At 40.6% G+C, this 27,586-nt stretch overlaps 1 protein-coding gene across 1 annotated transcript in view; it reads left to right on the top strand.

Annotated features, from left to right (window-relative positions):
* The window catches only part of TATDN1 (TatD DNase domain containing 1), a 28,683-nt gene extending 1,923 nt beyond the window's left edge, over window positions 1-26,760 (top strand). The window contains 13 exon segments of the mRNA XM_030553796.1: window positions 2,130-2,179; window positions 7,161-7,224; window positions 9,312-9,455; window positions 9,549-9,591; window positions 16,371-16,383; window positions 16,385-16,420; window positions 16,422-16,458; window positions 16,565-16,605; window positions 17,763-17,839; window positions 19,502-19,572; window positions 21,686-21,753; window positions 21,755-21,813; window positions 26,324-26,760. Coding sequence (XP_030409656.1) covers window positions 2,130-2,179; window positions 7,161-7,224; window positions 9,312-9,455; window positions 9,549-9,591; window positions 16,371-16,383; window positions 16,385-16,420; window positions 16,422-16,458; window positions 16,565-16,605; window positions 17,763-17,839; window positions 19,502-19,572; window positions 21,686-21,753; window positions 21,755-21,813; window positions 26,324-26,426 — 806 coding nt within the window. The 3' untranslated portion in view covers window positions 26,427-26,760.
* The last annotated feature ends 826 nt before the right edge of the window (window positions 26,761-27,586 follow it).

Genomic DNA, 27,586 nt, shown 5'->3' with positions numbered 1-27,586 from the left:
CTTCTTAGGTGTGAGGTTTTATACAATGTACTGACACAAATTCCAGATTATTATTATTATTATTTCACTGCTAACACTGAGCAAATTTTCATCTATTTTTCTTTCCTCTGGGGTTTTCTTCCTATACATTTTTGTTCAAATTTTTATTGGTCCATCTTGCAGGGGAAGAGGAAGCCCCGTTCTCTCCTGCCTCCAGCCCAGCTGGGGCTAGCAGTTGATCCCAGCTTAGGGTAGGAGCCACTGGCTGGAGTGTCCCCAGCCCTGCAGTGATTTACCTCTCCACCAGCTACTCCAGGTGCCTTAAACGATGTACCTGCACAGCGAGGGAACAGTGTGTGACTGCTTTTGCAGCTTCCCTTTGTTTCCCTGTCAGAAGGTCATTTTTCTGCAGGGAATCAAAGAAATCTGTGGGGGACATAAATTCTGCACACACACAATGGTGCAGACTTTCCCCAGGCATAATTAAAGAAACCAGATAAAGTAAATTGTATTGTATGGTATAATTTTGATGTTTTTTCTTATATTCACACAAAATAAATCTTTCAGATGTCACTTCTTCTAAAAAGAAGACGCTTGCAGCGTAGCATATTATTATCCTGCATATTTTAACTCCAATGCTTTCCTACTATCTACTTTTTTTTCTTTTTTTTTTAGTTTGTGGGAACTTCAACCCTAATCCAGTCCATCTCTTCTGCTGAAGACAAGATAGCTGGCTTCACTTTGTTCTAGCTATCCAATTATTTATGTCCAAAGACTATTCATACCATATTAAGCATAATACATCAAAGTTAAACAGCAATGTATATGAAATACACACGGGTTTTTAGCGTGCATTTCTTTATGCTACAGAGTCACTGGAATCAACTTTGTCATAGCAGCAGGAGTTGCATTTATGGCAGTATTTTAAATCTTTCATTGGTCTATTTTGTAAACCTGATAATTGTTCTTATAGTACATGGGCAAATGATAGGAGCATATTCAAAATACAAATAAGTATTGGTTTGTTTAGATTCCTGAAGATACTTTCCCTCAGTCTGTTGCTGTTTTATGAGGTGGAAGGATAAAGTAGCTAAGAAATATGTCTGTAAGAAATATACAAAGGTATAAAATAACATTGTAGTAAAAGATACAGAGTAGAGCCAGATAATTTTTTTTTATAAATGGCTTTTTGACTAAATGGAAATGTTTTTGAGAACATTTCCATTTTTCATTTAAAAAATTGTAAATGAAAAAAAATCTCTATTTTTTCAGTTTTGTTTGGTGGCGAAAATTCTACTTTCTTTCACTTTTTTTATTCTCTCCTCTCCATTTTCTAGTGGAAAACAGTGGGAGAAAGTTTAAAGAAAAAGTGAGTGGGTTTTTTCCCCCCACTGAAACAAAACTATTTTTTTAATTGAAAAATAACATTTAGTTTCTTTTGAAAATGTTCATGAAAGATGCTGACCCTTTTTCCAACCAACTCGAAAGCAGAGTTATTTAGAGAAGCTAAAGGGAAATTAGACAATTTCTCCACTTACCAAAGAACTTGTAATTAATTTTCATTCTTCTCAATTCCTTAAATAAACAGCATTTGGTTTAACTGCAGCCTTTCATTTGGATTTGATTTCAATGTTGGAGAACAAGTATTGAGTGACCATGCAGGCAGCTCAGTTCTTGAGGGAGGAACAGAAAATCATTGTAGGTTACAGTCACACCTACACGTTAAGCAATACATTCTCTACCCATAGAGACAGCTCAGCAGATGGGGGTCCATTTGGGCAGAGTGAGCTGTCAGACTGTTGGTGTGCTGGGACACGGTGACCCACTATAAACTACTACTTTCAGCAAACACATTTTTCAGACATAGAGCTCAAGACAGCGTTTACGTAACTAGGTCCTGATCCAAAGCCCATTGAAGTGTATGGAAAACATCCTGTTAACTTAAATAGGTTTTAGATCAGGTTCTTAGTCATTTGCATCCTCCTCCTATTTGCCTTCCTAAAGATTGACTAATTTGTGTGTCCAAAGATTATTCATACCATGTTAAGCAAATATTAACTATACATAAATGGCTTTATTGCAAAGGAATGTGCAAGTTAAATTATGTTTTAAGAACTGGACTTTAATTTACCAGATTTTTACTTTTGCAGATGACTTTTTGGATGTAATAGAGAGAGCAGTCAAAACTGGTGTTAAAAAGGTAACTTCTCTTGTAGATCATGTATATCTGGTTTTGTTATGATTATGTTAATTTTTAAAAATGGATTTTAACAGCCAGGGTTTTTAGGAATACTTAAGCTGTAACAAAAATAATTTTTTACTGAAATTAGCAACAATAAAAATGCCAGAAAGTTTCTTTAGCATTGCAGAAGATCAAAATTCTTTGTACCTGGTATTACGTCTTCCTGTGCACAATGATTAGCTGGTCACAAAAATACGTATAAGGGCATCCTTTTTTCAAAAATCTTGTGTATAGGACTCGTCATGGCTTGTTTCACAATGTCAGGCTATGCAAGCAGGGAGGGAGGGGGAAGTTTTCTGGGTGTGTTGTATTGCAGGAGGCTAGTATTGACTTCTGTTGTCTATGTAACTCTCTCACTTTGTGATTACCTCTATCAACCAACACCAAATATTCATATGACCTTGATTCTGTAAACACTTCAGTTCAGGGGTCGGCAACCTTTCAGCAGCGGTGTGCCAAGTCTTCATGTATACACTCTAATTTAAGGCTTTGAGTGCCGGTAATACATTTGAACGTTTTTTAGAAGGTCTCTCTAAGTCTGTAACCAAACTACTGTTATATGTAAAGTAAACAAGGTTTTCAAAATGTTTCAGAAGCTTTATTTAAAATTAAATTAAAATTCAGATCTTATTAGTTTAGTGTGATCCTTGCCCTTGCTTTTCCTTGCTGAGTTTTCCAATGTCTGATGGCATCTATTTAAATACTTTTAGCTGCACACAGGCTTCTGAGTTATAAGTTGATAACCAGCTGGCAGAAGGTCAGTGGCTGGAACCCCTGATCCGCAGCTGAGGTGAGTGGAGCTGGTGGCTGGTAGAGCTGAGCAGGGCCGGAAGCCTGGACCCTGTCTGGCAGGGGGCCTGCACTGGAACTCCAACTGGAAGCAAGGTGAATGGGGCTCAGCGGACCCTGGCTGGCAAAGGGCCAGCAGCCAGAACCCCAGAGCAGTGGGGGGCTGACCCGGAGCTCTGGGGTTTCCACCACCAACTCCTTACCAGCTGGGGTCTCAGCCTGCTGCCAGCCTGAGGTTCCAACTCCCAAGCCAGCAGCTGGGCTGAGTGGGACCGGCGGCAGGAGCCAGCAGTGGAAACCCCAGAGCAGGGGCAGGCTGAGCAGCTCAGCCCACCGCCGCTCTGGGATTTCGACTGCTGGCTCCTTGCCATCTGCAGTCTCAGCCCGCCGCCAGCCTATGGTTCCTTTCTCTAGGCCAACAGTGGGTGCTGAGTGGGACCCCGACTGGCAAGGGGCCAGCAGCGGGAACCCCAGAGCGGCGGCGGGCTGAGCAGCTCAGCCTGCCCCGCATGCCATGAAAAATCAGCTCACGTGCCACCTTTGGCACGCGTGCCACCGGTTGCCAACCCCTGCTTTCAACGGTTCTCAAACGGGGGTCTGTGAGTCGTGTCTGGGGCCACAGGCCCCACTGATCAACTCCTCCCCCCTCAGTGCCTCCTGCATGCCTCAGAATAACTGTTCAGCAGCATGCAGGGGGTGCTGAGCGGGCGAGGGGGAGGAGCAGGGACAGAACGTTCATGGTAGGGGTCAGAAAGAGGCAGGAAAGAGGAGGGAAAGTGATGGGGCCTTGAGGATGGGGAGGAGTGGGGATAGGGTCGGGGTTGAGTGCCCCCAAGGAAAATTAGAAGCCAGCTTTAGTTCAATCATCTTTTATATGCTTTTCACCTGTGTAAAGTTAAGGATGTCCATAGATGTTTGCAGTTCAGGCCATTAGCTGACTCTCTGTTAGTAGATGTATTAACAGTAGATGTACTGTTAGTACTTTAAATTTACATCATTATGTGCAAACTTGGAACTCTTTGACTAAAATAATTGTTTTCATAAATTGTCCAAAGGCTCCTTCCCAACTCCAGTGACCAGTGAATATTCAAGAAACAAATATCTAGTCCCACTCCTTTTTACTGGACCTCTGTAAAATTAAAGAAATTGCTATTACAAACAAAAATATGAATCAGCAGTTTCATGATATTATAAAGGTATTTTACTCTGTTAATAAAGCATACATCTTCGTTTGTTTTAAAAAGAAAACCCCCTATCTCTTTCACAGGAACAAGTATTTTAATTTGAAAGGAGTTAAAATTTGGAGAGCAAGGGAAAAGTTCTCAAAGTAACTAATGTAGAATCAGTAATACTTAGCAGTTATGTAAGTGCTGTACAAACATTATTCAAGCCTCACAACATTCCTGTGATGTAAACAATTAGTAATATTCCTATTTTGCACACAGAGAAACTGATAAGTGTAGATCAAGTAATTTGCCCAAGAGCACATAGCAGAGCCCAGATTAGAATTCAGGAATTTCTTACTCTCAGCCATGTGCTCAGTTGTTTCCAGCTTGCATAGATGCAGAGGTCTCGTCTGTCTCTGTGTCCAGTTGCCTCAGAGTCCAAGGCTTAGACACTTCAATTGTTCTTTTGAAAATAGTTCTATTTGTGTGAGTAGTTGTGCCTTATTGTGTGCTTAAGATACATGCTGTGAACATTTATCCCTGCATGGCTGCAATGAGCTGATTTCGGTTTAATTCACTCTTCTGATACCCATATAAGACTGACTATTGATTAGTTTTTTAAACTATGATAGTAATGACCCCACATAAACTCCCAAAGGACAGATAAGTATGTTACTTCTAGATATTTCCCCAAAACTGTTTCCTGTTTCCCCAAAACTGTTTCCTCATTTATAGGACTGAGATCTGTAGGTACATCTTAAATTGACATGCAGTGTCACAATCATTATGTTGCCGTTTTGTTGCTCTCCTGATTAGTCCTAGAGAAGCTTACATCTTTCACAGTAAGGGACTATTTCTCCTCAACAGAGCACAGTGACCAGTAACATTCATGGGAATTATGGACATATATCAAGTAGACAATAAACCCCAGTTATGTCCAGAATATGTGAGAATTTGTTTAATTGTTTAGCTATCATGAGCATTGTTGGCCCTGATTCTGAAAAAAGTTAGGCACATACAATACATGTGTTGTTATATACTCCTGGGGGAATTCTGTGCAAGTGCACAATTAATGTCCCCCACTGATTTTATCCCCCCCCTCCCCCCCTCCCGAAAAACTGATTCACACGTCCCTCCTGGGCAGCAATCAGGGTTGGAGAGGCACATCTGGTTTAGGTGTCAGGAGAAGATGAGGAAGACATAAATCACCTTAGGGGGCAGGGCTGGGCGCTCTCTGTGCCTCTCGCTCCCTATTGTGGTGCACTAGTAGCTGGGAAGGGACAGGGCAGGGGATGCCGCAGCCGGTGGATCCTACCATGCACCATACTCCAGCTGCCAGTCTCGCCAGAGCTGGGGGTGGGACTTCCTCTTCCCCTCCAGTGGCCTCTCCTGAGGCCAGTGTTGGGTCAGACCCACCCCTAGGAGCCTACCCTGGCTGCAGGAAGCTCCACCTTCCCCCCCACCCCCCCACTTCCTGCCCTCATTGTTCCCTGGCTGCAGGGGAAGTGGTCACTGTATGAGGTACTACCCCCGAGTCTGATCAACCCCCACCCAGCCCAACCCCTCTGTATCTGGACCTCCATCCCTGCACCCAGAATCCCCCAACAAGCCCTTCTGCATCCAGATCCCCCCTGCACCCGCCACCAAGCCACCTGCACCCAGATTTCCCCATGCAGAACACTGACCTGGATCCCCCCACACTAAGCCCCTCCATACTTGGATTCTGAGCCTGCTTGCCCCACACTTGGGTCAGGGGGACAGGGCTGGGAGTGCAGGAGTGCAAGACTCTGTCCTCTGTGCTCACTGTGGAGCCATATAGATGTACTAATATGCCTAGTATATAATCTATTTGTCAAAAAACATTTCCTGAATCTTTTTTGTAGTCTATATTGTTACAGACATACTTGCTGACCGGTATTTTGAAGTAAAATACCAAAATAATTGAAAATTGTGTGATTATGTTGTGTTATTTTGACAAATAAAATTTGCAGAATTTTAAAATATTGTGTGCAGATTTTTTTAATTTTTTGGTGCACAATTCCCTCAGGACTAATAATTGCACACCTTAACTTGTATGTGCAATTGATGTGATTGCATATCCCGATGAAGTAATTATGCAGTCAAATGGCCAAATCTTGGCATTTGCACATATGTTAACCTATTTGCACATGCTGTCACAGCTATCAACTGTTCATTTTGCAAGTAATTTAAAATCCAGTCCTGTGTTTCCAAAAACATACAATAGAAATGTTCTATAGCAAAAAGCATTACCTGATTTGAAGAAAAACTAATAGAGTGGAACAATCTTACATTTAAATTACATTTAAATTCCTTGGGAGAATGAGACGTGGCTTTATTGCAGAGACAATAAAACACTGGATGTACATCCAACATATGAAAGGTTAAGAAGATACTTAAAACTACAGTGTTAATGTAACAAGCTCTGATGCTATGGTTAGAGCATGACACTGAGGGACAGAAACTCCTGAATTTATAATCCTGGGACTCTAATGCCGATTCCCTGGATGGCTTTTTAAAAATCACATAATACTTCTACTTTGATTTCCCCAACTGTAAAATAGGGATTATACTTTACTTGGTACTGCGAGGATTAATTCATTTGTAAAATGCCTTGAAGATAAAAATCAAAAAGGTCAATATTGTTAGTAATAGTGGTATTGCAGTAATTGAATAGACTATGACCGGCATTAAGGTTGGAGACTAATTTATGTACTACTGAACAAAAGCCACGATTTGGCCTATAGTACATTCACTAATATGTCTCCTGAGAGTCTTAATGAATGCGTGGATTATCAGAATACTAATATATTCATAATACAAATAGCTGCTTGGCTTTTCTCTGTCTAGGTTCTTCTATGATTTCTGTCACTGGTATCTGAGTGCCTTTTGAAGCATTTCCTGGTTGGTTGCTGTTAATTCAGAGTTGAACACACGTTTACTAACAATATTTTTCTTTGTTTTAGTTTATGATTACAAGCGGAAATCTACAGGACAGTAAAGATGCATTGCAGCTGGCACAGACAAACGGTATCCTTACTTTAAAATACATGATATATATTTAATCTTTGGAGCTGTAGATTTCCCTCTTCCCCATGGTAATTAACATTTAAAATTACTTATTCCTGGAGCTATTGGCAGACTCCACATGATTCAGAATAAAGAAAAGGAAAAAATATATCCAGGTCAGATGGATATATTCTACATGATTTATTTCTTATTAGTACAGAGGGCTTGAGGTACTGGTGGATATCAGTCCTTCCTATCTTCTGTTTCTGTATTTCTAGATAAAACAAATGAAGAGTGTTTTTCGGAGGAGGAGTACTTCTCTATCATAGAAGAATGTACAGAATAGCCAGCTCCCATTATTATCTATTTCAGGGATTTTCAAAAGGCATTTGACAGTCTGCAGAGGCATACATTGTAGAGTATTCTTCAGTCTTATGGAATTCCAGCTAAAGTTATCATCATCATCAATGCTGTATACAGCAATGCAAAGTGTACTGTAGGAGCGAACTACCAGACAACAGCATGGTTCAGCATGGACAGTGGTATGAAACAGGGCTGCACTGTGTATCTGATAATGAAGCAGCATATTACCAACATAAACACTGGCATAGCATGGGTAGTTGCAAAATGCCTAGAAGACCTAGACTTCTGGTGATATCGTGCTATTGAACAACATCCCCAAAAGCTACAAACGAAGACAGACACCTTGGCAAAAACAGGAAGCCAAGCAGGGCTCGAAATCAGTTATGCTAACACAAACACCCTTGAAACCCGAATGTTGAGCTGTGGTGTCCTACTGGAAGGTAAAACCATCAAGAAAGTAGAATAGAAGTTCATTTACCTGGGTAGCACCAGACTAGCCAATGGAGACCTCAGGAAAGAAATGACAACAGGGATAGGAAAGGCATCCACAGCGTTCACCAAACTCAACAACGTATGGAAATCAAAGATATAGAGTGCCCAAACAAAACTGAAAATTGTCAACTCAAATGTAATCTCACTGCTAATAGAGCTGGAGATCTACCAGACAATTAAGCAGAAAACCAGGTGCCCTTGAAAGATCCTGGGCCTTGGATGGAAAGATTTCATCACCAGTGAAGAGAGCCAAGAAATTACAAATAAGGAACTTGTCTCTACCAGAATCAGAAGGAAGTGCTTGATGTATTTGGGGCATATACTCTGGATGCCAACCCCCAGACTTTTACATGAACCTGTCAAGTGGAAACCAGCTGGTGTGAGGAAACAAGGGTGCCCAAGAAAAATCTTAAGAAGCCTTCGTACGGAGGGCAGAACAGTTGGTCTGAACACCATAGAGCAGATGGAAGCAGCAGCTAATGACAGAAGGGGATGGAAGAGACTCACAACTCTGGTGCGAGAAGGATGTAATAATAATACTTCTCTGGCCCCTGCCCTTCTGGAGCCAGCTGAAATGCTAGTATAGTATTGTATTTACTGCTCAGGCTTGCAGTGCCACACAGTGTGGAGTTTGTGCTGTTTTGTGCTGATTGTAATAATATGACTACCATGTGGAATGGGGATATCTTTCTCTTTATTGCAGTGTTTGCAGGTTCCCCTTTCTCTTTCTGTCTGAAAGCAACCTCCATCCACCGTTCACCTAGATCCGTATTTAGCAGATCATTTAAGCATGTGAAGGATCCCATCCCTGTTCAGCAAAGCAGTTAAGCCTGTGCTTAAAATTCAGTATATGCTTAAATGCTCTGTTGAATAAGCCTTGGATTATTCATGTGCTTAAGTGTTTTGTTGGGTTGTGGCATTAACTTCCTTCACAAACATACTCACAGATTCTGTTAATGTAACTGTGGTATCATAGTATCAAAACTTCTCGACAAGTTACCCCCTTACCTAGCTGGACTGAATCTCTCTCACCCCAACAAGGATTGCATAGGAGATCGGAGCCGGTGGGAGTAAGAAAGTCACATGTTAAATCATGAGCCTCAGAGCTGAAGGTCACCTGCTTTGCTTGGACCAGCCTAGTTTCTGCCCAGGGTTTGCCCCAACGAAAAAAAAAATTCAGTATGAGTTGCTGTGAATTTGATATAAACTTACTGTATTCCTGGAAATATAATTCTAATACTGTTATGCACTAGACATGTTTTACAGTACGGTTGGCTGTCATCCCACCCGCTGTGGAGAATTTGAGCAGAGTGACCCTGACCAATATTTAGCTGAAATGCAAAATCTAGCTGAAAAAAATAAGGGGAAGATCAGAGCAATTGGGGAATGTGGCCTGGGTAAGTATTGTAGGATAGCTCAAGATTATTCTCTTTTGTTGTATTCTTTAAAAAAACAAGGAATTGATTGTTCCTTTTTTTTTTCTTTTGTAGATTTTGATAGATTAGAATTTTGCCCTAAAGACACCCAACTCAAGTAAGAAAGATTTGATAACTATAGAAATTGATGTATCTGTCTGTAAAATACACTTATTCTAACTTGAAGTCTGATAAGCTATTATTTTTTGGCCAGCAATAATGTTTTATAGGAAAGAGACCTACATTCAAGAAAAATCAGGTACTTATGGTGCAATTCATAAAGCAATTTAAGTGGTTAAATTCCAGAGTTAGACACCTAAATCCCAGTGTACAATCTCACTGCAATCCATGAAACTCCTTGGCTGCCGCCTAACCCTCTAGATGCCTAAACTCACTTAGCACCTAACTTTTTGCTGTAAAAGTTCCATAGTTGCTTAAATTGTAGACCCTGGGACGTGTGCACTGATGCCGCCCTCTAGGCTTCCAGACACCTGTCTCTCATCAAAGCCCCCAGAGCAATCTGAACTGGGGGACAATAGGCATTTGGCCGCCTAAGTTGCATGCAGGGCCTAATGTGGTAAGCAACCTCTGAGCACACCGAACAGATTGGGTTTAATTCAGAATCTGGCTGGAGGAGGTTGTGGTGCCCCCTTAGGACTTTTATCCCTATGTTTAGAGCACTCACCTGAGATGTGGGAGACCTAGATTCAATTTCTCCCTCTCTGCCAGAGTTGAAGAAAGGATTTGAACAGGGGTCTCTCCCACCTCTCAGGAGGGTGGTCTAACCATGGGATATTCTGGTGCTCTAATCCATAGGATATTCTGATGTGGAGCTCCCTCAGTCTCTTGAAACTGTTCCACTGTGGATAAATAATGAAAGAGTGATTGGAGCAAGGGGATTGGCTCCCACCTAATGTGCTGCCTTTTGCAGATTGCAGTGTTGTTCCTGTGATTTTTCTAGGCACCTAAAAGGCACTGTAATGCTCAGCATTGCAATGCTAAGTTCCTTTATGGAGTGTTGTGTCCAGTTCAGGGTGCCACATTTCAGGAAAGAAGTGGAAGAGTTGGAGAAAGTCCAGAGAAGAGCAACAGAAATTATGAAAAGTCTAGAAATCACGACCTATGAGGGAAGATTGAAAAAATTGGTTTTGTTTAGTCTGGAGAAGAGAAGACATAAGTTTTCAAATACATAAAAGGTTGTTACAAGGAGAAGGGAGGTAAATTGTTCTCTTTTAACCTCTGAGGATAGGACAAGAAGCAATGGGCTTAAGTTGCAGCAAGGGTGGGTTACGTTGGACATTAGGAAAAACTTCCTGTCAGGATAGTTAAGCACTGGAGAAAATTGCCTAGAGAGTTTGTGGGACTCTGTCATTGGAGATTTTTAAGGGCAGGTTAGACAAATATCTGTCAGGGATGGTCTAGATCAGAGGTGGGCAAAATATGGCCTGCGGGCCAGCCACATACTACCTGTGGGACCCTCCTGCCCAGCCCCTGAGCTCCTGTTCTGGGAGGCTAGCCCCCAGCCCCTTCCCCGCCGTTCGCCCTCCCTCACGGCCTCAGCTCACTGCACCACCGGCACAATGCTCTGGGCGGCGGGGTGGCAGACATTTGCTGGGCAGCGCAGCTGCAAAGCCACGGCCTGACCCAATACTCTGTAATGCTCAATGACGTGGCTGATTCCAGCTGGGCAGCGCAGCTGTAGCACTGCCAGCCACTGGCAGTGTGGTAAGGGGACAGAGAGCAGGTGGTGGGGTGGATAGAGGGCAGGGGAGTTCGGGTGTGGTGGTCGGGGGTGTGGATAGGGGTTGGGGTGGTCAGGGGGTAGGGAGCAGGGGGTTTGAATGGGGGTAGGGGTCTCAGGGGGGACAGTCAGGAAGGAGGGGATGGGTTGGATGAGGCAGTGAGAGGCAGTCAGGGAACAGGGAGAAGGGGTGGTTGGATGGGGCAGGGGTCCCAGGATGGCAGTCAAGAATGAGAGGAGGGGTTGGATAGGGTGGTGGGGGGAAGTTGGGGGCAGGGGTTCCAGGAGCAGTCAGGGGACGGAACGAGGGGGGGGGGCATGGATGGGGCAGGGGTTCTGGGTGGGCCATCAGGGGGTGAGAAGCAGGAGAGTTGAGAGGGGGTGGGGGACGGGCCACTCCTGGCTGTTTCCATCAGAACAATTCAGACCCTTCCCTGCTCCTTAATGCACAGTCTCCCCTAACCGGCCATCCATACAATTTTGGAAACCTGACGCCGCCCTCAGGCCAAAAAGTTTGCCCACCCCTGGTCTAGATAATACTTAGTCCTGCCATGAGTGCAGAAGACTGGACTAGATGACCTCCTGATGTCCCTTCCAGTCCTATGATTCTGTTCCACTCTGAATATTGTAAAACCACTCTTACACCTGACATTAATCGATACTTCCCTTGCTGTAAAATCAGTGAGAATTTGTGAGTTTCTGGGTAGGAGAAGCATTCACTGACTTTGCTATTCAAGAACTGTCAGGAGCTCCAGTCCAGAGGGAAGTCTACTGTAGGCTAAAACAACAACGAGTCCAGTAGCACCTTAAAGACTAACAGATTTATTTGGGCACAAGCTTTCCTGGGTAAAAAACCTCACTTCTTTAGATGCATGCATGGTTTTACTCCATGCATCTGAAGAAGTGAGGTTTTTTACCCAGGAAAGCTTATGTCCCAATAAATGTTAGTCTTTAAGGTGTCACCGGACTCGTTTTTGTGGATACAGACTAACACAACTACCGCCTGATACTTGACACCATACAATGAGCAGTGACAGAGAAGCTGAGCTGTGGAGAAGGAAGGCCTGGAGAAGGGAGTGGAACTGTCAGAGAGGATAAAGCCTGCAGCAGATAAGGGGGCAAGATATTGGCAAGATTAGAAGCAGGGCAATCTAGGAAAGCTGGTGAGGAGCGGGCTGATTTGTCAAAGGACAAAGCATGCATTAAGGAGCAGAGAAAGGTTTGCACCTGCAGTATGAAGATGTATCTTTTGCTTCAGAAGGTATAGTGGCTTGTAAATAGGCTAATAGCTACATTATTACCATGCTACTGCTCTCGCCTCTTGTAGTAAGAGGATCAGCCAAGTGGCCAGCATATTTTTTTTTCTTATTATTAGTTTCCAGTAGCAACCAAATGTGCTGAATTCAACGAAGAATAGCCTGGTGAAGACTTGCTGTGAAATGAAACACTGGTGTAGTGAGCAGGAGTAGATGATGTCACTTTGAAGATTCTTCTGTTTCCCTAAACAGAGCTACTGAAATAAATCTTTAGAGTCTAATTGTTCCTTTCCACTATACAGGCTAACAGACTGCTCTCTCTCAGTGATGCAAGTGCTTGACTTATAGTTTTAGTAAGCTAGAGGAAAACCTCTAATCAACCATACTTAAATCGGAGTGGGAGAGTAGAAGAGGGAAAATAGAACAAGGAGATCATCTGTGAGTTGTAGAGGCAGAAAGTCTCTACCATCGGATTGTGTGAAATAAATTGGTTTTGTCAGATCAGTTCCTGTTGCCTCCACTTAGCATCCTTACTGGAAATCACCAGAGAAAAGATAGATGGGGGGGAGGGAAGGGGAATGAGACCAGGCAACAAAGAAATGTAAAATGGGGAAAGACACATGCCACTTTTAGATTTGTAAATTTAATTTTATTATTTTCCTAGATATTTTTGCATTTTGCTGCCAGCTGTCCTACATATGTCTGGGAAAATTACTGTTAAGAAAGTTTTAAAATTGCATGCCATAGTGTTAGGGAAAGTTTTTTACAATTAATTTTAAAAACATCATAAGGACACAGAAAGAAAAAAACAAAAGGGTGGAATGAGTGTAGCCAATTTTCCAGTTGTCATCTTAGAGGGAGTCAAACTGTTATACTAGTTATTAAGATTGCTAGCAGTCAGCCAGATGTTATCCTGTAAGAAGAAAAGTGACACCGTTTCCCAGTTGTACCTGAGTATGACTTCTAAGTTCCATTTCATGCTTAAACGTTATTTTCTGTTGTAGTGTAACTTTGTTTCCTTGGAGACAATTTTCTATGAAGATTAGAGGATATCTGTCACCTGTCTTGCACAGCCATTCATGATGAAAGTCCTTTGGTAAAGCTGTCCCAAGAGCAGTTTCTATCAAGTTTTCCTTCTTCCTCTTTCTCACCTGTTGCGATGTAGAAATCATAAAAATTGGCCAGGAGATTCAGGGATATGTATTAAAGTTATTCATGTTACATTCAAGTTGATGGAATTCCTTTAGTGTGTTGTCTGGATACTGTGGTTATATTAATTTGGATTCTTTGATTAAATAATATTTGGTTGCTAGCTATTGTAGCTTTTGTGGTTAAATAATTGAGATAGTTTGACAGCTAGCTTTTTTTTTTTTTTTAATAACTATTGTTTTTTTTTCCTCCCCTCTCCCTTGGGAAGACTAGGCTTTGTGTGACTGTCCCTTGATTGATGCTAGTTCTCTGGTGCTACCACTCACTCTTTTTTTTTTTTTTTGCATTTGTCATGTTTTTCTTTCCCCTTGTTCTGTATGTATGGTTATCATATTATGTATTTATGAATATATGTCCAGTCCACACTCATGCTGTGCATCATACATACCTGCAAGTGGACTGGATCTTCCCTTTAAAGGGTTTTTTAGGCATAAGGCTAGAAATACTCTGTGCTTATTAGTTTAAGCAACAAAATATAAAGAAATTTGACAAATGCAGTAAGTATCATTTTGTTGGGCAGGCAGCAATGTCCTCTTGCCTTGTCCAATTAATGTTATCCTCCAAAGTGTTTACTCACAGTGAGTCTGCTGTTCATTCTTGACCATATGACATACATAAGTGCCCCCTCACGTTTCCTGATCAGTTGTAATTTGCCAGTCTGGTGACAGCTTGGCAGCGAGCCAACCAAAAATGATCAATGTAGCAATCTAGAGACAGAACTAGCTACAAATGGAAATTGACATGGTCGTGGAAATACTAATTGGTTTGCTTTGGAAAGTGTGTTGGGAAAACTGGCAACCTAGTTGATTTCCCTCCGCTCACCCTTCCATATGTCTTTATAGAGCTCCTACGTGACTACTACTGACCTTTCATCCATCAAAGAAGAGAATAGCAGGGGGTAGAAAAGACAGGGAGAGGGAGAAAGATAAGAGAGAATAGGCAAACCAAATGCAGAAAAAAGGAAGGAGGAGAGGAGATAGATAACAGAAGACCTGAAGAGGGTTAAGATAGGAGAAACAGAGCAGAAATAATAGTAGTGATCCTAATGCTGGTACCTCAATCTTCCATTGAGAAATGACAAACCAAAATTTAAAGTCTTTCTTGGTAGCCTACTATACAAGTAAAATAACTGGCAGCCTGCTACCTAATTATAGCAGTTTGAGGATATAAAGACCAGGGGAATGCTCCCCTGTTTTCTCCAACCCACAAATACACAATTTGATTGGTCTTTGTGCTGTTGATATCCAGATGACATTAAGCCTCTCTTGTTTCTTAAATGTTTTGGGAGAAGTGCTGCAATTGTGTGAAATTTAAACCTGAAGTTCCTCAATTTTTAAAGCTTCCTGGAGATAATTTAAAAAAAAAAAAAGAGGGGGAAGAGGAAGGTCACACTTCTGATTCAGTGTCTGCCCAGCACAAACCCCTTTGCATTCCCCCAGTTTTGCCATTCCTGACCTCTTATTAACTGATTTCCAAAATGTATCACTTAATATAGTAATGTGCCCAGAGGAAGACATCCCTTTAAAGAGCTATCCTTTAGTCATTTCACAGGCAAAAACTCCCATTCAGTGGAACCATTAGTGTGGTGATACTCAGACTTCAGTGGTTCAGGGGCCAAATTAGCCATCAGCATGATCTCAAAAAGCCACGATAGTGCGAATTCATTGTTCCATTTACTATCCATACCAGTGGCTCTCAAACTTTTTTTTTTCCCCACAGACCACTTGAAAATTGCTGAGGGTCTCAGCAGACCACTTAATGGTCTTTCAAATGTGTTTGTACCATAAGCTAACTATTGAAAAGCGCTTTGGATAAAAAAGTTATATTAAAAAAAACCCTTAATAATAAACATTTTTTTGTTCTACAAGTAAAGCGCACAACTCATATTTTAATATCTGTAGTCTTCACTTTCGAATGTGATGGATGTGCCCTTTCTCCCCTGCCGTGGCAGCCTCTGAGCTGAGGCTAGGAAGAAGGGGGTTCTGTCCCCTCTCACAGCAGCCACAGAGCTGCCATCTCTCCCCGGCAGCTGGAGCTGGGGGAAGTCACCTCTTTCTCTGGCCGCCGCTGGCCAGCACGTCCCAAATTCCCCCCACCCCCTCTTCTCACCCATCCCTTATTGCCTCCCTCCCCCGGCCATCACTTCACCTTACATGTGCATCTTCTCCAGGGTCCAGGCTCATAATTAGTGGAGCCATGCCTGAATGACTCCACTAATTAGGTGGGTGGCCCTTCATTCTCTCATGTGCAACCACTGAGGTGTGCACCTTAGAGGAAACTATCCACAGACCGTCCAAATGGAGCTCGCGGACCACAGCTTGAGAACCTCTGATCTATACTATTTATGTATATTTGTGTGTGTGTGTGTGTGTGTGTGTGTGTGTGTGTGTGTGTGTATACAGTGTCACATCAAATGACTGACCAAGTATTCTACAATTGGCTTGTTTTCATATCACGTGCTGCAAAGAGCCACAGGAGGCCCATTAAAGAGCGTCTTGTGGCTCCTGAGCCTCAGTCTGAATATCGCTGCTTTAGTGTCTTAATTCTTGTGGACAAAAATGCACATGGTTTTTTGTTGTTGTTGTTTTTAAAAAAAAAAAAAAAGCCCATTTTGCCTCATTTTGCCTTTACACTATTTTTATTCAATCTTGCACTGAATTTCTATCTAAAAACATTTTTTTTTCTTTACAGATACTTTGAAAAGCCAATTTGACCTGTCAGAGCAAACAAAATTGCCAATGTGTTCTCCATTGTAGAAATGCACACACTGAATTTTTAGGTGGGTTTTACTCAAGACTGAATGTGACAAAGTTTGTAATAGTTTGCTTTTGCCCTTTAGCGAACAGTTAGTTTTGCTTATATTGTTCTTTTCTTTTAATTGGCAGAGATAATGAGAAGGAATAGAGATAGATGTATGGGAGGAGTGGTTATGTATGACCACCTTATAATAAATTGTATTCATCTAGCGCTCATTTCATTGTTTTGAGTACTATCCTTTGTTTGTAATATAATCTCAGTAGATTTCCTATTAAACCATGTAAACCACTCCAAATCATAATAGCTTTACAATCCCTTTCACTACTTTTATCCTTCCCATTGTTGCTTTTCCAACAGTTTCTTGCAAGGTATGAGGATTGGTCAAGGAGAGAGAGACTTTGCAGCTAACATCAGCAGTTTTTATTGGCTTGCCAGAAGTGCAGTTTTAAGCACTTTTTACTTAAACTGCCCCCTTCCTAATTGTGAAGCATCTACAATTACAGTTAGTTGTAAGGAGTACTAATCCTGTCTAGAAATTGAAAACCCAATATCAAATGGTGCGTTTTGTACATGGAAATGGTAAGGTTCAGTTTAGATATTGATTGGTAGGATACTGTATCACCAAGAGTAAAAAATAGGTCATACTTTTAACATAAGGGTCATGCTTACATGACTCCAAACGAGTCTGTTTTAGTGATGAAGTCCTCACCATCGTTGGTCCTAGTACCACTAATGTCTACGATGCCTTTTCTGTGATTGACAAACTGCGCTTTTTCTGGTGCAACTAACTTTGTACCACTGCATTTTTAATTTCTTGTCTGTTGCATGCTCCAGCATGAACTGTAACCACAAACATTTGCTTTTTTATATCAAAAGACTTTGTCAAAACCATGTCCAGATGTAACTTTCAACCAGTATATATCTGCAGAAATTAAGGTTTTATATTTTAATGTTAAAATATAACTGCAAACAAAGGACAATTTTAAAAAAAACTCTGCAGGTTACTTTAAGATATAATCATCAATCCCTGGCTAAGAGAGAAGGGCAGGCCCTCCTTCCAAAATGCTTTCAAAGCCAACACTACTTGTCAAGGGCTGCATTCTTTTGTCAATATTCAGTTGCGGAATTCAGCCTGTTACCCTCTTGCCCAAAAGCAAAAGTGCTATCAGCTGAGCCTTACTGACTCTATAATTAACTGAATTCTATATAAATATATCTTGCATATTACCTCTGGTTTTACTTTACAATTAAGAACTATAAATATTTACACAAATATTAATTTTCGGCTATACGTTACATACTTTATCATGTAATAAATCTTTCTAGGTACATTCATTTGATGGCACAAAGGAAGAAGCAGCTGCTATAATTGATTTGGATCTCTATATAGGAATAAATGGTTGGTAAGTTCTTTTCAACAAATGATATTTTAAAATAGTTTCATAACTTGAAATGTAATTACTTTTTAAATGAGGTTGTCTTCAAAGCTCATTAGACTAACTGATAATTTGTAGACAGATTTAGATTTGCATTTATTAATCTGTTAACTGCAAAAAGTTCTTAATGCACAGGTCACATACTTCCCCTCACTGAGATAATCTAGTCTTGGACCCTTTCTGAGACTCTTCATGCCAATTCTTGTTTATAAATAAATGAGGTGGTGGACTGTAGAGGCAGCTATATTTTTGGACAGACCTAAAGAAAAAGTAAACTACATTGTCTAGTCCAAAAGTAACCAAGAATTAATGTGACCAGCCAATGGACTGGGCTGAAATCACACTATTAATTATCCTGAGATGTAACTGTTTGATTTACATGAACTCAGACCTGCTACACCCTTTGGCAGGAGCCTTTAAATATCCAGGTGAACATAGAAAACCCCAGCAGAAACTTCCACAGGTTTTTGCCAGGTCAGTGTGGCTGGTAGAAGCTGATTTGTGGAATGAACTAGGACTAACATAAGAATGGCCATACTGGGTCAGACCAAAGATCCATCTAGCCCAGTATCCTGTCAACTGACAGTGGCCAATACCAGGTGCCTCAGAAGGAGTGAAACCTAACAGGTAATGATCAAGTGATCTCTCTCATGCCATCCATCTCCACCGCTGACAAAGATGAGGCTAGAGACACCATTCCTTACCCATCCTGGCTAATAGCCATTAGTGGACCCTTAACCTCCATGAATTTTATCTAGATCTCTTTTACACCTTGTTATAGTCCTAGCCTTCACCACCTCCTCAGGCAAGGAGTTCCACAGGTTGACTGTGCGCTGTTGTGAAGAACTTCCTTTTATTTGTTTAAAACCTGCTGCCCATTAATTTCATTTGGTGGCCCCGAGTTCTTGTGTTAGGAGAAGGAGTAAATAACACTCCTTATTTTACTTTATCCACACCACTCATGATTTTATTACCTCCATCATATACCCCCAGTCCTTCCTTTTCCAAGCTGAAAAGTCCTAGCCTTTTTAATTTCTCCTCATGTGGGACCTGTTCCAAACCCCTAATCATTTTAGTTCCCCTTTTCTGAGCTTTTTTCTAATGCCAGTATATCTTTTTTGAGATGAGGAGACCATATCTGTACACAGTATTCAAGATGCGAGTGTACCATGGATTTATATAAGGGGCAATAAGATATTCTCCGTCTTATTCTCTATTCCCTTTTTTAATGATTCCTAACATCTTGTTTGCTTTTTTGACTGCCCACCGCACACTGCGTGGACGTCTTCAGAGAACTATCCATGATGACTCCAAGATCTCTTTCCTGGGCCACCTCCCAAGGTTGTCATTTTAGCTGTGGCTTGGAATCACAGCTGGGAACTTTTTAATATAAGTTGAAGCAAATACTTAAGTATTATTTAGAAATTAACTCTTTAAGAAACCACTTTTGCTAAGAAACCATTTTGTAAGCAAGGTCATTAAATAGCAGCCAGTTATGAGCTTTCATAAGGCTCTGAGTAGATGATTCCAGTCACACATGACTTAAATATGGTTGAACACAAAGCCACAGACCTTTAACAAAACATCAGCTTAAGTCCAAATTCACTCCCTATTTTTTATGATTTCTAGCTCACTGAAAACAGAAGCCAATTTAGAAACACTGAAGTCAATTCCTAGTGAAAGATTAATGATAGAAACTGGTAAGTGTTGTTCTGATGGGACCATTCTGCATTTTTTTAATGTTTTTGGAAACTTTATCAGAAGTGGGAGTTATGCGTATATGACAATGAATATAAAGGGCAATCTACAGACACAAACTCACCATCACATTACAGGGTCAGGAATAGGGAAAGGATTACCATTGTTCTCTATGGGTATGTCTACACTGCAGTGTAAGCCTAGGGTTGGAATTCAGGCTCAACCTAGCTCTGCCTTCCTTCTAACACACAGATCTCTCTAACCCAGTACCCTAAAGGGGTGGAGGGTCTGAGCCTGAGTCAAGCCCAGGACCCACAGTTCAAGCCCTGTTGCTCTGCAGCATAGACATGCCCCACTGGACATGTGGTCTGGAGATTGTCAAAAGTATTCCACAATTCCACAGGCCAACTTTTTGTCCTCTAGACAGTCACATTTGAGGACAGTCAAGTTTTTCCACACTGCACCATAATCAAAGGGTGAAAGCAGCCACATTTTGGGAGGGTGTTAAGAAATCTGGGATATGGGTGGTTGGATTCAGCCCCACATAATGTAGTGTAGATGCTGGAGCCCCAGGTTGGGATCCAGGGTTCAACAGTTCCTAACATGGGATTACAAATGAGTGTAGATGCTCAAGCCTAGGTTATAATAAACCCAGTGTCTGCTAAATTGAGTTCTGTTAACCCTGGGCTTACACTGAAGTGTAGACATACCCTAAAAAACCCTCTCCCAGACTCAATAAGCAGAGTTCACAGGCTCCAGCAGTAATATATTCAGCCCTCTTCTGCTAGAAAAGAACACAGATGACCTTGACAGAGACTGAGGGCATGAATGAATAAAAGGGGAAACACTAAGCAGAGTGTAGATATGCCAAACACTATGGTAAAGAACATGATAAAGGCCATCCCATTATCAGCAGTAATGGGACTTGGGTGCATACCAGGAAATTCCAATTCATGAAGCAAAACAATATGAAAGAGGGCCTGAAAATACCTCCTGGAATAATTAGTTATGACTGAACCTGATCCATTAGTGGATATTGGTTCTACTCACATTTATTTTAGACATCAGTAGTAGGACAGTTAAAAATGGATTAGGAATTTAGTCAACAGTTATGTAATTTGGAATATCTGAAAAAGGCTGTTTTTAAAACTCTGGTTAAATCCCTGCATTTCATTTGTGTCTTAAACAGAGGCACATCAGGGTGTATATCAGTGATACTCAGACTTCAGTAAAAACAAGGAGTCCGGTGGCACCTTAAAGACTAACAAACAGATTTATTTGGGCATAAGTGTCATGGGTAAAAAACCTCACTCTTCAGATGCTTCAGATTCTTTAAGGTGCCACCGGACTCTTGTTATTTTGTGAATACAGACTAACACAGCTACCCTGATATCAGACGTCATTGGTTCAGGAGCCAAACTGGCAATCAATATTACCCAAAAGAGCCATAGTAGTGTGAATTCATTATTTTATTTACTGTAGTACTATATATTCATATTTAAACAGTATCACCAGGAAATATAGTTCAAATATATTATTCTCACAGCAAAATTACTGACCAAGTATTATTGTTTTATCAACTACAATTAGTTAATATAGTAAAATCATCCTGATTCGTTAATAACTTAGATGGTTAAAATTAAATCAGTGTTTTAATATGTGCTGAAAAGAGCGCGGAAGATGCATTAAAAAGCTACTTGCGACTCACAAGCCTCAGTCTTGAGTATCATTGGTGTATATAAACTTTCTGTGGGTTACACAGTGGTTCACTGGCTAGCAGCCCTTGTCATGGTAGCATTTCTCTCCTTGCTTCTTTTATTGTACTGCATTATTGCTGAATAAAGTGGCTAATTTTATAATATGTAAAAATATTACAGAATTTAATATAATGGAATAGTAATTTGAAGTTATTTATTCATCATTATGGATGTTAAATTAAATAATCTCATAATCATTCCTTTATCATTTGGGAAAGAAACTGTGCTGAAGAGGAATGATTCTAAAATGAGTTTTGGTCTGTGGAAGGGTTGGGAGGACATAAATTGACAGAAGAGCAAACAATTATATGAAATTACTGAACGAATGTATACATTTAACTCGTTTGAATCATGCTAGATGCTCCCTGGTGTGGTGTGAAAAATACTCATGCTGGGTCAAAGTGTATAAAAACAACATTTCCCACAAAAAAAGAAATGGGAAGTAGAGCACTGCTTGAAGGACAGAAATGAACCTTGCCATATAATGTAAGTATGTAATTTTTGTATTTTAAACAAAGGTTTGGAAACATACACAAGTACATACAAAATTTAGTAGGCTTAAACCGATGACAGAGTTATTGAATCAGGAGCAAGGTGTTGTATTCTTAAGATATGTTTTACAAAATACATATATGTTTTGTGGCTACTTCTTCAGGTGGTTTTTGCATCTCTCTATTGATTTCAGCAGGAATTTTGGAAGCTCAGCAATCTTAAAATCAAGTCCTTAGTGATGTCTTTTCATTTGATATCGAATGTATTCCTTCCCTCTATTTTGTAGTTCCCTTGTGTAACGAGGTTAATTCTCCCCTTAGCACTACCAGACTAGAGTCCAAATACCTAGATTCTATTAATGTCACTGTGTTGCTCCTTCCAGATGTAGCTGTTAGAGTACATGCAACACCAGAAGAGCCAACTGTGTGATCTTTTAAGGGAAGGGGGGCAGGGGGACATGGGGACATAGAGACAAATTACCACTCGTTTAAGAGTACTTCCAGCAGATGAGGAGTAGCTGTAACTTGAGGATCAGTAGCAAAATGAAACTGATTAAGATCACATCAGTTTTGTTCTGCTCTACAGCCAGTAAAAACACCAGTTTGAGGTTTGGAGATAAACAAGGATGCCCCAAAAGGGAGTTTGGAGACACACTCTTCGGGTGCCTATGGACCCCATTGCTCTAGAATCTAAATGTCTAGAAAAAAACAGAAGATGGTAAAAGTACTGCTTTTGATTTAAATTTTATTAACTAGAATCACTAAATGAGATTGGTGGCTGAAATACTCAAATCTTATCAAATGCTGACCCTTTATTGTTTCAGCCTGGTTTTGGGGTTAGAGCTGCTTTCTCCCGTTTCTACCCACCACCACAAAACACTAAGTGAAATGCCCTCATTATGTTATAAGTAGGCTTAAAAGAGTTTGATTTTTTATAATGTCAGAAAATTTTTTTTTTCTCGTTTTTATCAATTTTACATTTCACAGTTGTGGGAAATTATGGGGGAGGTGAGGCAATTATTTAAAGACATGGATGTTGAGTCAAAAAGTTAAAGCTGTATAATTGTGAAAACAGAAATGGTCAATATCACATGTCTAAATATCCTTTAATCAAACTCTTAATAAGTTGTTAAGCAGCATTTTTCTCTATCTGTAAATTTTAATTATCAATGGGAAAAAAATTCATCAGTTTGTATAAGGTGAAATTGACATTTATCTAAAAATCGAATTCTCCTAAGCCTAGTTGTGACTTTAATTCACTTTTGGCCCAGTAACAGTTTGCAAGAGTGTCTGTCAGCAGGAATGTAAATACATTTGTAGTAATCAAAATCTGAAACTAATTTACTTATCAAAGAAATGTTCAGTCATTTTGAGCACAAGAAAAAGTTATATAAGTTAGTTTTTAAAAGTTAGTGTTTAAAAAAGGTCTTTGGATACAGCTACTTAAGAGTCCAAATAAATTTGGCAAGTAATCCACAAGATAGTTTGATCTTACTTTGATATGTCATCATCTGTATAAAAGTGTTCAGAAGCTCTTTGTGCGTAACAATTTGTAGGAGCCTTTGAATAATATGTGACTTTCCATACTTTTCAATACATTATCAGACCTTATAGAGACATAGTTTGATTTAACAATATTTTGACAAACTTGTATATGTCCCCAACTTGTAAAGTTGATCTGCTCACTGCTGCTGCTTTTAGATAGGTTATCTGGATGAACCTCAAATTATGTTAAGAGTCTACTCCTCCCCTTCTCTACACACATGCTTATCAGCTGCTTCTGTTTCAATTTAGCTGGTCACAGTCAACACCTTGTTACAGATAGTGGGAGGAGAACATGCAGGGGAGCTCCCCCCCCCCAGCAGTACATGAGATATGAAGTGCAACTAACTATGCATAAAATTTTATTTAGTAATTATTTTAATGGGGGTGGGGGAAGGATTTTCTAATTACAGTGACAGTCAGCGACCTGTAACATTAGGTATAAATGTTTAGGTCAAAATGTGACTAAAGTCAGTCCACCCTTTAAAATGATCACAAATAGCATGCAGCCAACTTCAACCCTGAATATCAACTGTCAAATGTAAATTAGACAAACCAAAAATCTCTAGTTGATTACTTCAAAAATGACTTTAGTCTCAGCTAAAATGAAGTGTGATAAGTGACATTGGAGGTCGTCTTAAGCTAGAGCCACAGAAATTTTGGTACTTAATTGCCACTTTATATGCCTACATTCAACTCTTGCCTCTGCTGCTGCCTAAATTCCTGCTGGTGGGCACATGCAAAGCTGACCATGTTCTGATGCTCAGCACCTATTCATGCCTAAGCCCCAGTGAGCTCCATAAACTAGACTTTCATCTGTCTTGCCTGCAGGTTCCAATTTGGTAGGCATTCTCAGGGGTCACTTAAGAGAGCATGTCTACTGGAATGGACCCTAGAAAACACCGCCTGAAAGGGAGGTGGAACACTTTGTCACTGGAGCAGAGACCTGAGTCTCCCAGGATAGTGTGCTAAGCCCTAGGCTATAGTGTTGTTCTCTCTAGGTTGATGAGTAAGTATGTGACAAAGTAAAACAGCTTCAGCAGGAGAGATTGAGAGATGGCTCATCCCAGAATACCCTGTTAGCCTAACGGTTCAGGTACTGACCTGAGAGTAGAAGACCTGTGTTCAAGTCCCTGTTCTTAATCAGGCAAAGTGGACATCTGAACCTCTCTCCCACCCACATTCTGGCAGAGTATGCTGACTACTTGGCTACTGAGGTTAAGGGCAGTACCCTCCTCCACAGTTTTACTTGAAAAAGGGCTGAGCTGATTTAGGGGTCTAATTAGGAAATGATTCACAATGGTGGAAACAGGCACCTAATTCTCTTTGAGGGGGTGAGGCTTAGGCAAAACCTCTCTTTGGCATTATCTACTGGTTAGTTTAGGCAGCTTCCTGCTCAGCCTATGGTGGCTTTTGTTAATCTGTTTTTAGGCACCTAACCATCATGCATGGTGCAGAGCATAGGAGCCTGACTTGGGGCTAAGGTGTCCTTTGGGTGTCAGAGCACCTAAATGTAGACATTACAAGGCTGCCCCTACATCCTTTATGGATCAAGCCCTTCATCTTTAAGAATAAAAAGATGTGGCTATTAGAGGAGGAGGATAAGGTGGAAAGTACTATCAAAATAAACTACATCAGGCCTTTGTCATAGGTCATCTGGTAATAATCTGTTCTCCATGAGGGGAAAATTCCCTCATCATTGTCAGAACTACAGAGATTCTCACCTAGTGTTAGTTGGGGTAGCTACATAAGCTTCTGTAGAGCTATGCCAATTTACACTAGCTAAATGTCTGACTTTATGGACTTTAGGTTCCTGAATAAAAAATCTCAACCTGAATAGGTGGCTGGTTTTTCAGAAGTGCTGCACAGCTTCTACTGAAGTTAAGAGGAGCTGCTGGGTGCACAGAACTTTAGGAAAAACAGGCCACTTATTTATTGGCATAAATATGGACTTCAGTTTAAGATTTCCTAGTGAGACCTCCGGAGGCCAATCCTCAGCTGGGGTAAATTGGTGTAGCTCTACTGAAGCAAATGTATCTACAACCAGCTGAGAATCTGTCCCTTAATTCTCACTTTCCACTTACTGTTATGTCTTGTGCCTACAACAAACAACCTATGCAGAAAATTTTCTTGTGAACTGAAGCTTAGTGGAAATAAAGCTCTTGAAAGAACTTAGCTGAGTTTTGAGATGTTAAGCAGAAGTGTATCCACTAATTCAGCTGCCTCTAAAGAAGTGCAATATTGCATTAATAGTCAAGAAGGTAGTCCTACGGGCCACCAGTAGTGGAGGAATATTATTCCATTCTTGTCTCTCACTACTAATTGAAGACCTGTATTTTCTAAATACAAATAAGTGGCAGTGCATTGCTCCACCTGTCAAGGTTTTCAGGGTAATAGTTTTTTAAAAGTGCAACTATTAAAATGTCTTATCCTATGGCTTCTTCCCCATCCCTTTTAACAACCAGATTTGTTAGAATACCATATTCTTGAAGTGTTTGTTTAACAAGCTATTGTTAATACCTAAGAATTTGTTCATTAGAAATAAAAAATGTGAATAGGAAGCAAGAGTATAGGGTACTAATTGACTACATGCTTAATGAATGTCACCCTTTGAACTTCTGATGGCCTAGGTGAGAGATTTATTCTGCACTTTATCCAAAATAGCAGAAATTTCACCCCTACAGCAGAATCACTTTCATTGAAATTTAAGGTTGTTTAACTACCTGTGTAGGCCAAGCAAAGGTTGTCAAAGGATCAAAGATTAGGAGACTACCAGTAAGTGGTTGATGTTTTAAATGGCAGAAGCTAGTTACTGTGTGCAAATGAAACTAAAGTATGCTTGCAGCAGTAAGTCCCAACCACCTTGGTCCCCTCACAGTTAGTAGTGTACAAATGAACTAAACTGACATTAGTATATTTACCATTACACATAACTGAGTAAAATTAACTTTTTTTCTTTTTAGTCAGGTACTGGAGATAATGACAACAGTAAGAGAGGAAGATCCACTTGAACTGGCCAACACTCTTTACAACAATACTATTAAAGTCTTCTTTTCAGATATGTAATGCTATGTTTCTTACCTTTATTTTGTATGCAAAGCCTGTTAACCTTACTATAAAACTTAAAATATAATAGTACTTTTGTTGTTGTTGCAGAAGTGGGGTTTTTGGTTTGTTTGTGGTATATCAAGATTAAACCTGTCTTTGTAAACCTCAAATACTGAACATCTAAAGCAAGGATTCTTGCAACAAATTTTGGTGGCCTCAGAGTGTGGCTACCTGATAATTTTTCTAAAATATTTACTTTAGGAAAAACAAAGACATATACATATCCAAATCCCTGTAATTTATTTATGTAGCGTTTTTTTGCAAACTCAATAAAAAAATACAATTGTGTCTATTCTTTACTGGACCTAAACAGAATAGAAACAAAGTACCTTGCATGGTTTGGTGGCTGGTTGGGGTTTTTTGGTTTTTTTTTGGGAGGGAGTGCAGTGTTTTGGGATTTTTTTTTTTTTTTTTTAAAGATTTGCTAGCTTGTCTGTTTCTGTGAAAAGTGATATTTGAAGGTTTTTCACTTTTCACAGCAGCAGGCTTGTTAGCTAGCTGGGAGACACTGAAAAGTGATACACCTCTACCCCAATATACCACTGTCCTTGGGAGGCCGAAAATCTTACTGTGTTATAGGTGAAACCATGTTACATTGAACTTGCTTTGATCCACTGGAGAGCGCAGCTACTTCTCCCTGCCTGCGGAGCACTGCTTTACCACATTATATCCACATTTGTGTTATATCAGGATAGAGGTGTATTAATATACAAATATCACTTTTCACAACAGACTTACTCAGTTCTGGCAAGCTGGAGGACAAATTAAGCCCAGGATAGAGAGATGGGTAGGAAAGCAGCAGTCAGGGTAAGCTTAAGGAGCAGAGCCCTGCAGCTATGTGACAGGGGTAAGAGGCCATAATGGGGGCCAGGAGTGATGTGGGGGGAACCTAGGCCTGGAGCCCAAAGCCCCATTTGCCAGGGGATGGAACCCACTGCTGCAAGGCTGGAGCTGCTGCCTGCCACTTAAAGCCTACTTCTCCAGTTTTTGTGGTACCCAAGGGGGTAGGGTCCACTGCTTTGCCCCCCATCACTGTGCAGGAGGCTGCGGTTGCACAAAAAGCCCCTGTGGCCGCATGGAGCCCGATGGCCGCTGACCTAATGCCTCAACAACAGGGT

Source organism: Gopherus evgoodei, chromosome 2, assembly GCF_007399415.2.
Source record: "Gopherus evgoodei ecotype Sinaloan lineage chromosome 2, rGopEvg1_v1.p, whole genome shotgun sequence".
Taxonomy (NCBI): Eukaryota; Metazoa; Chordata; order Testudines; family Testudinidae; genus Gopherus; species Gopherus evgoodei.
This window is presented reverse-complemented; position numbering and strand designations above follow the sequence as displayed.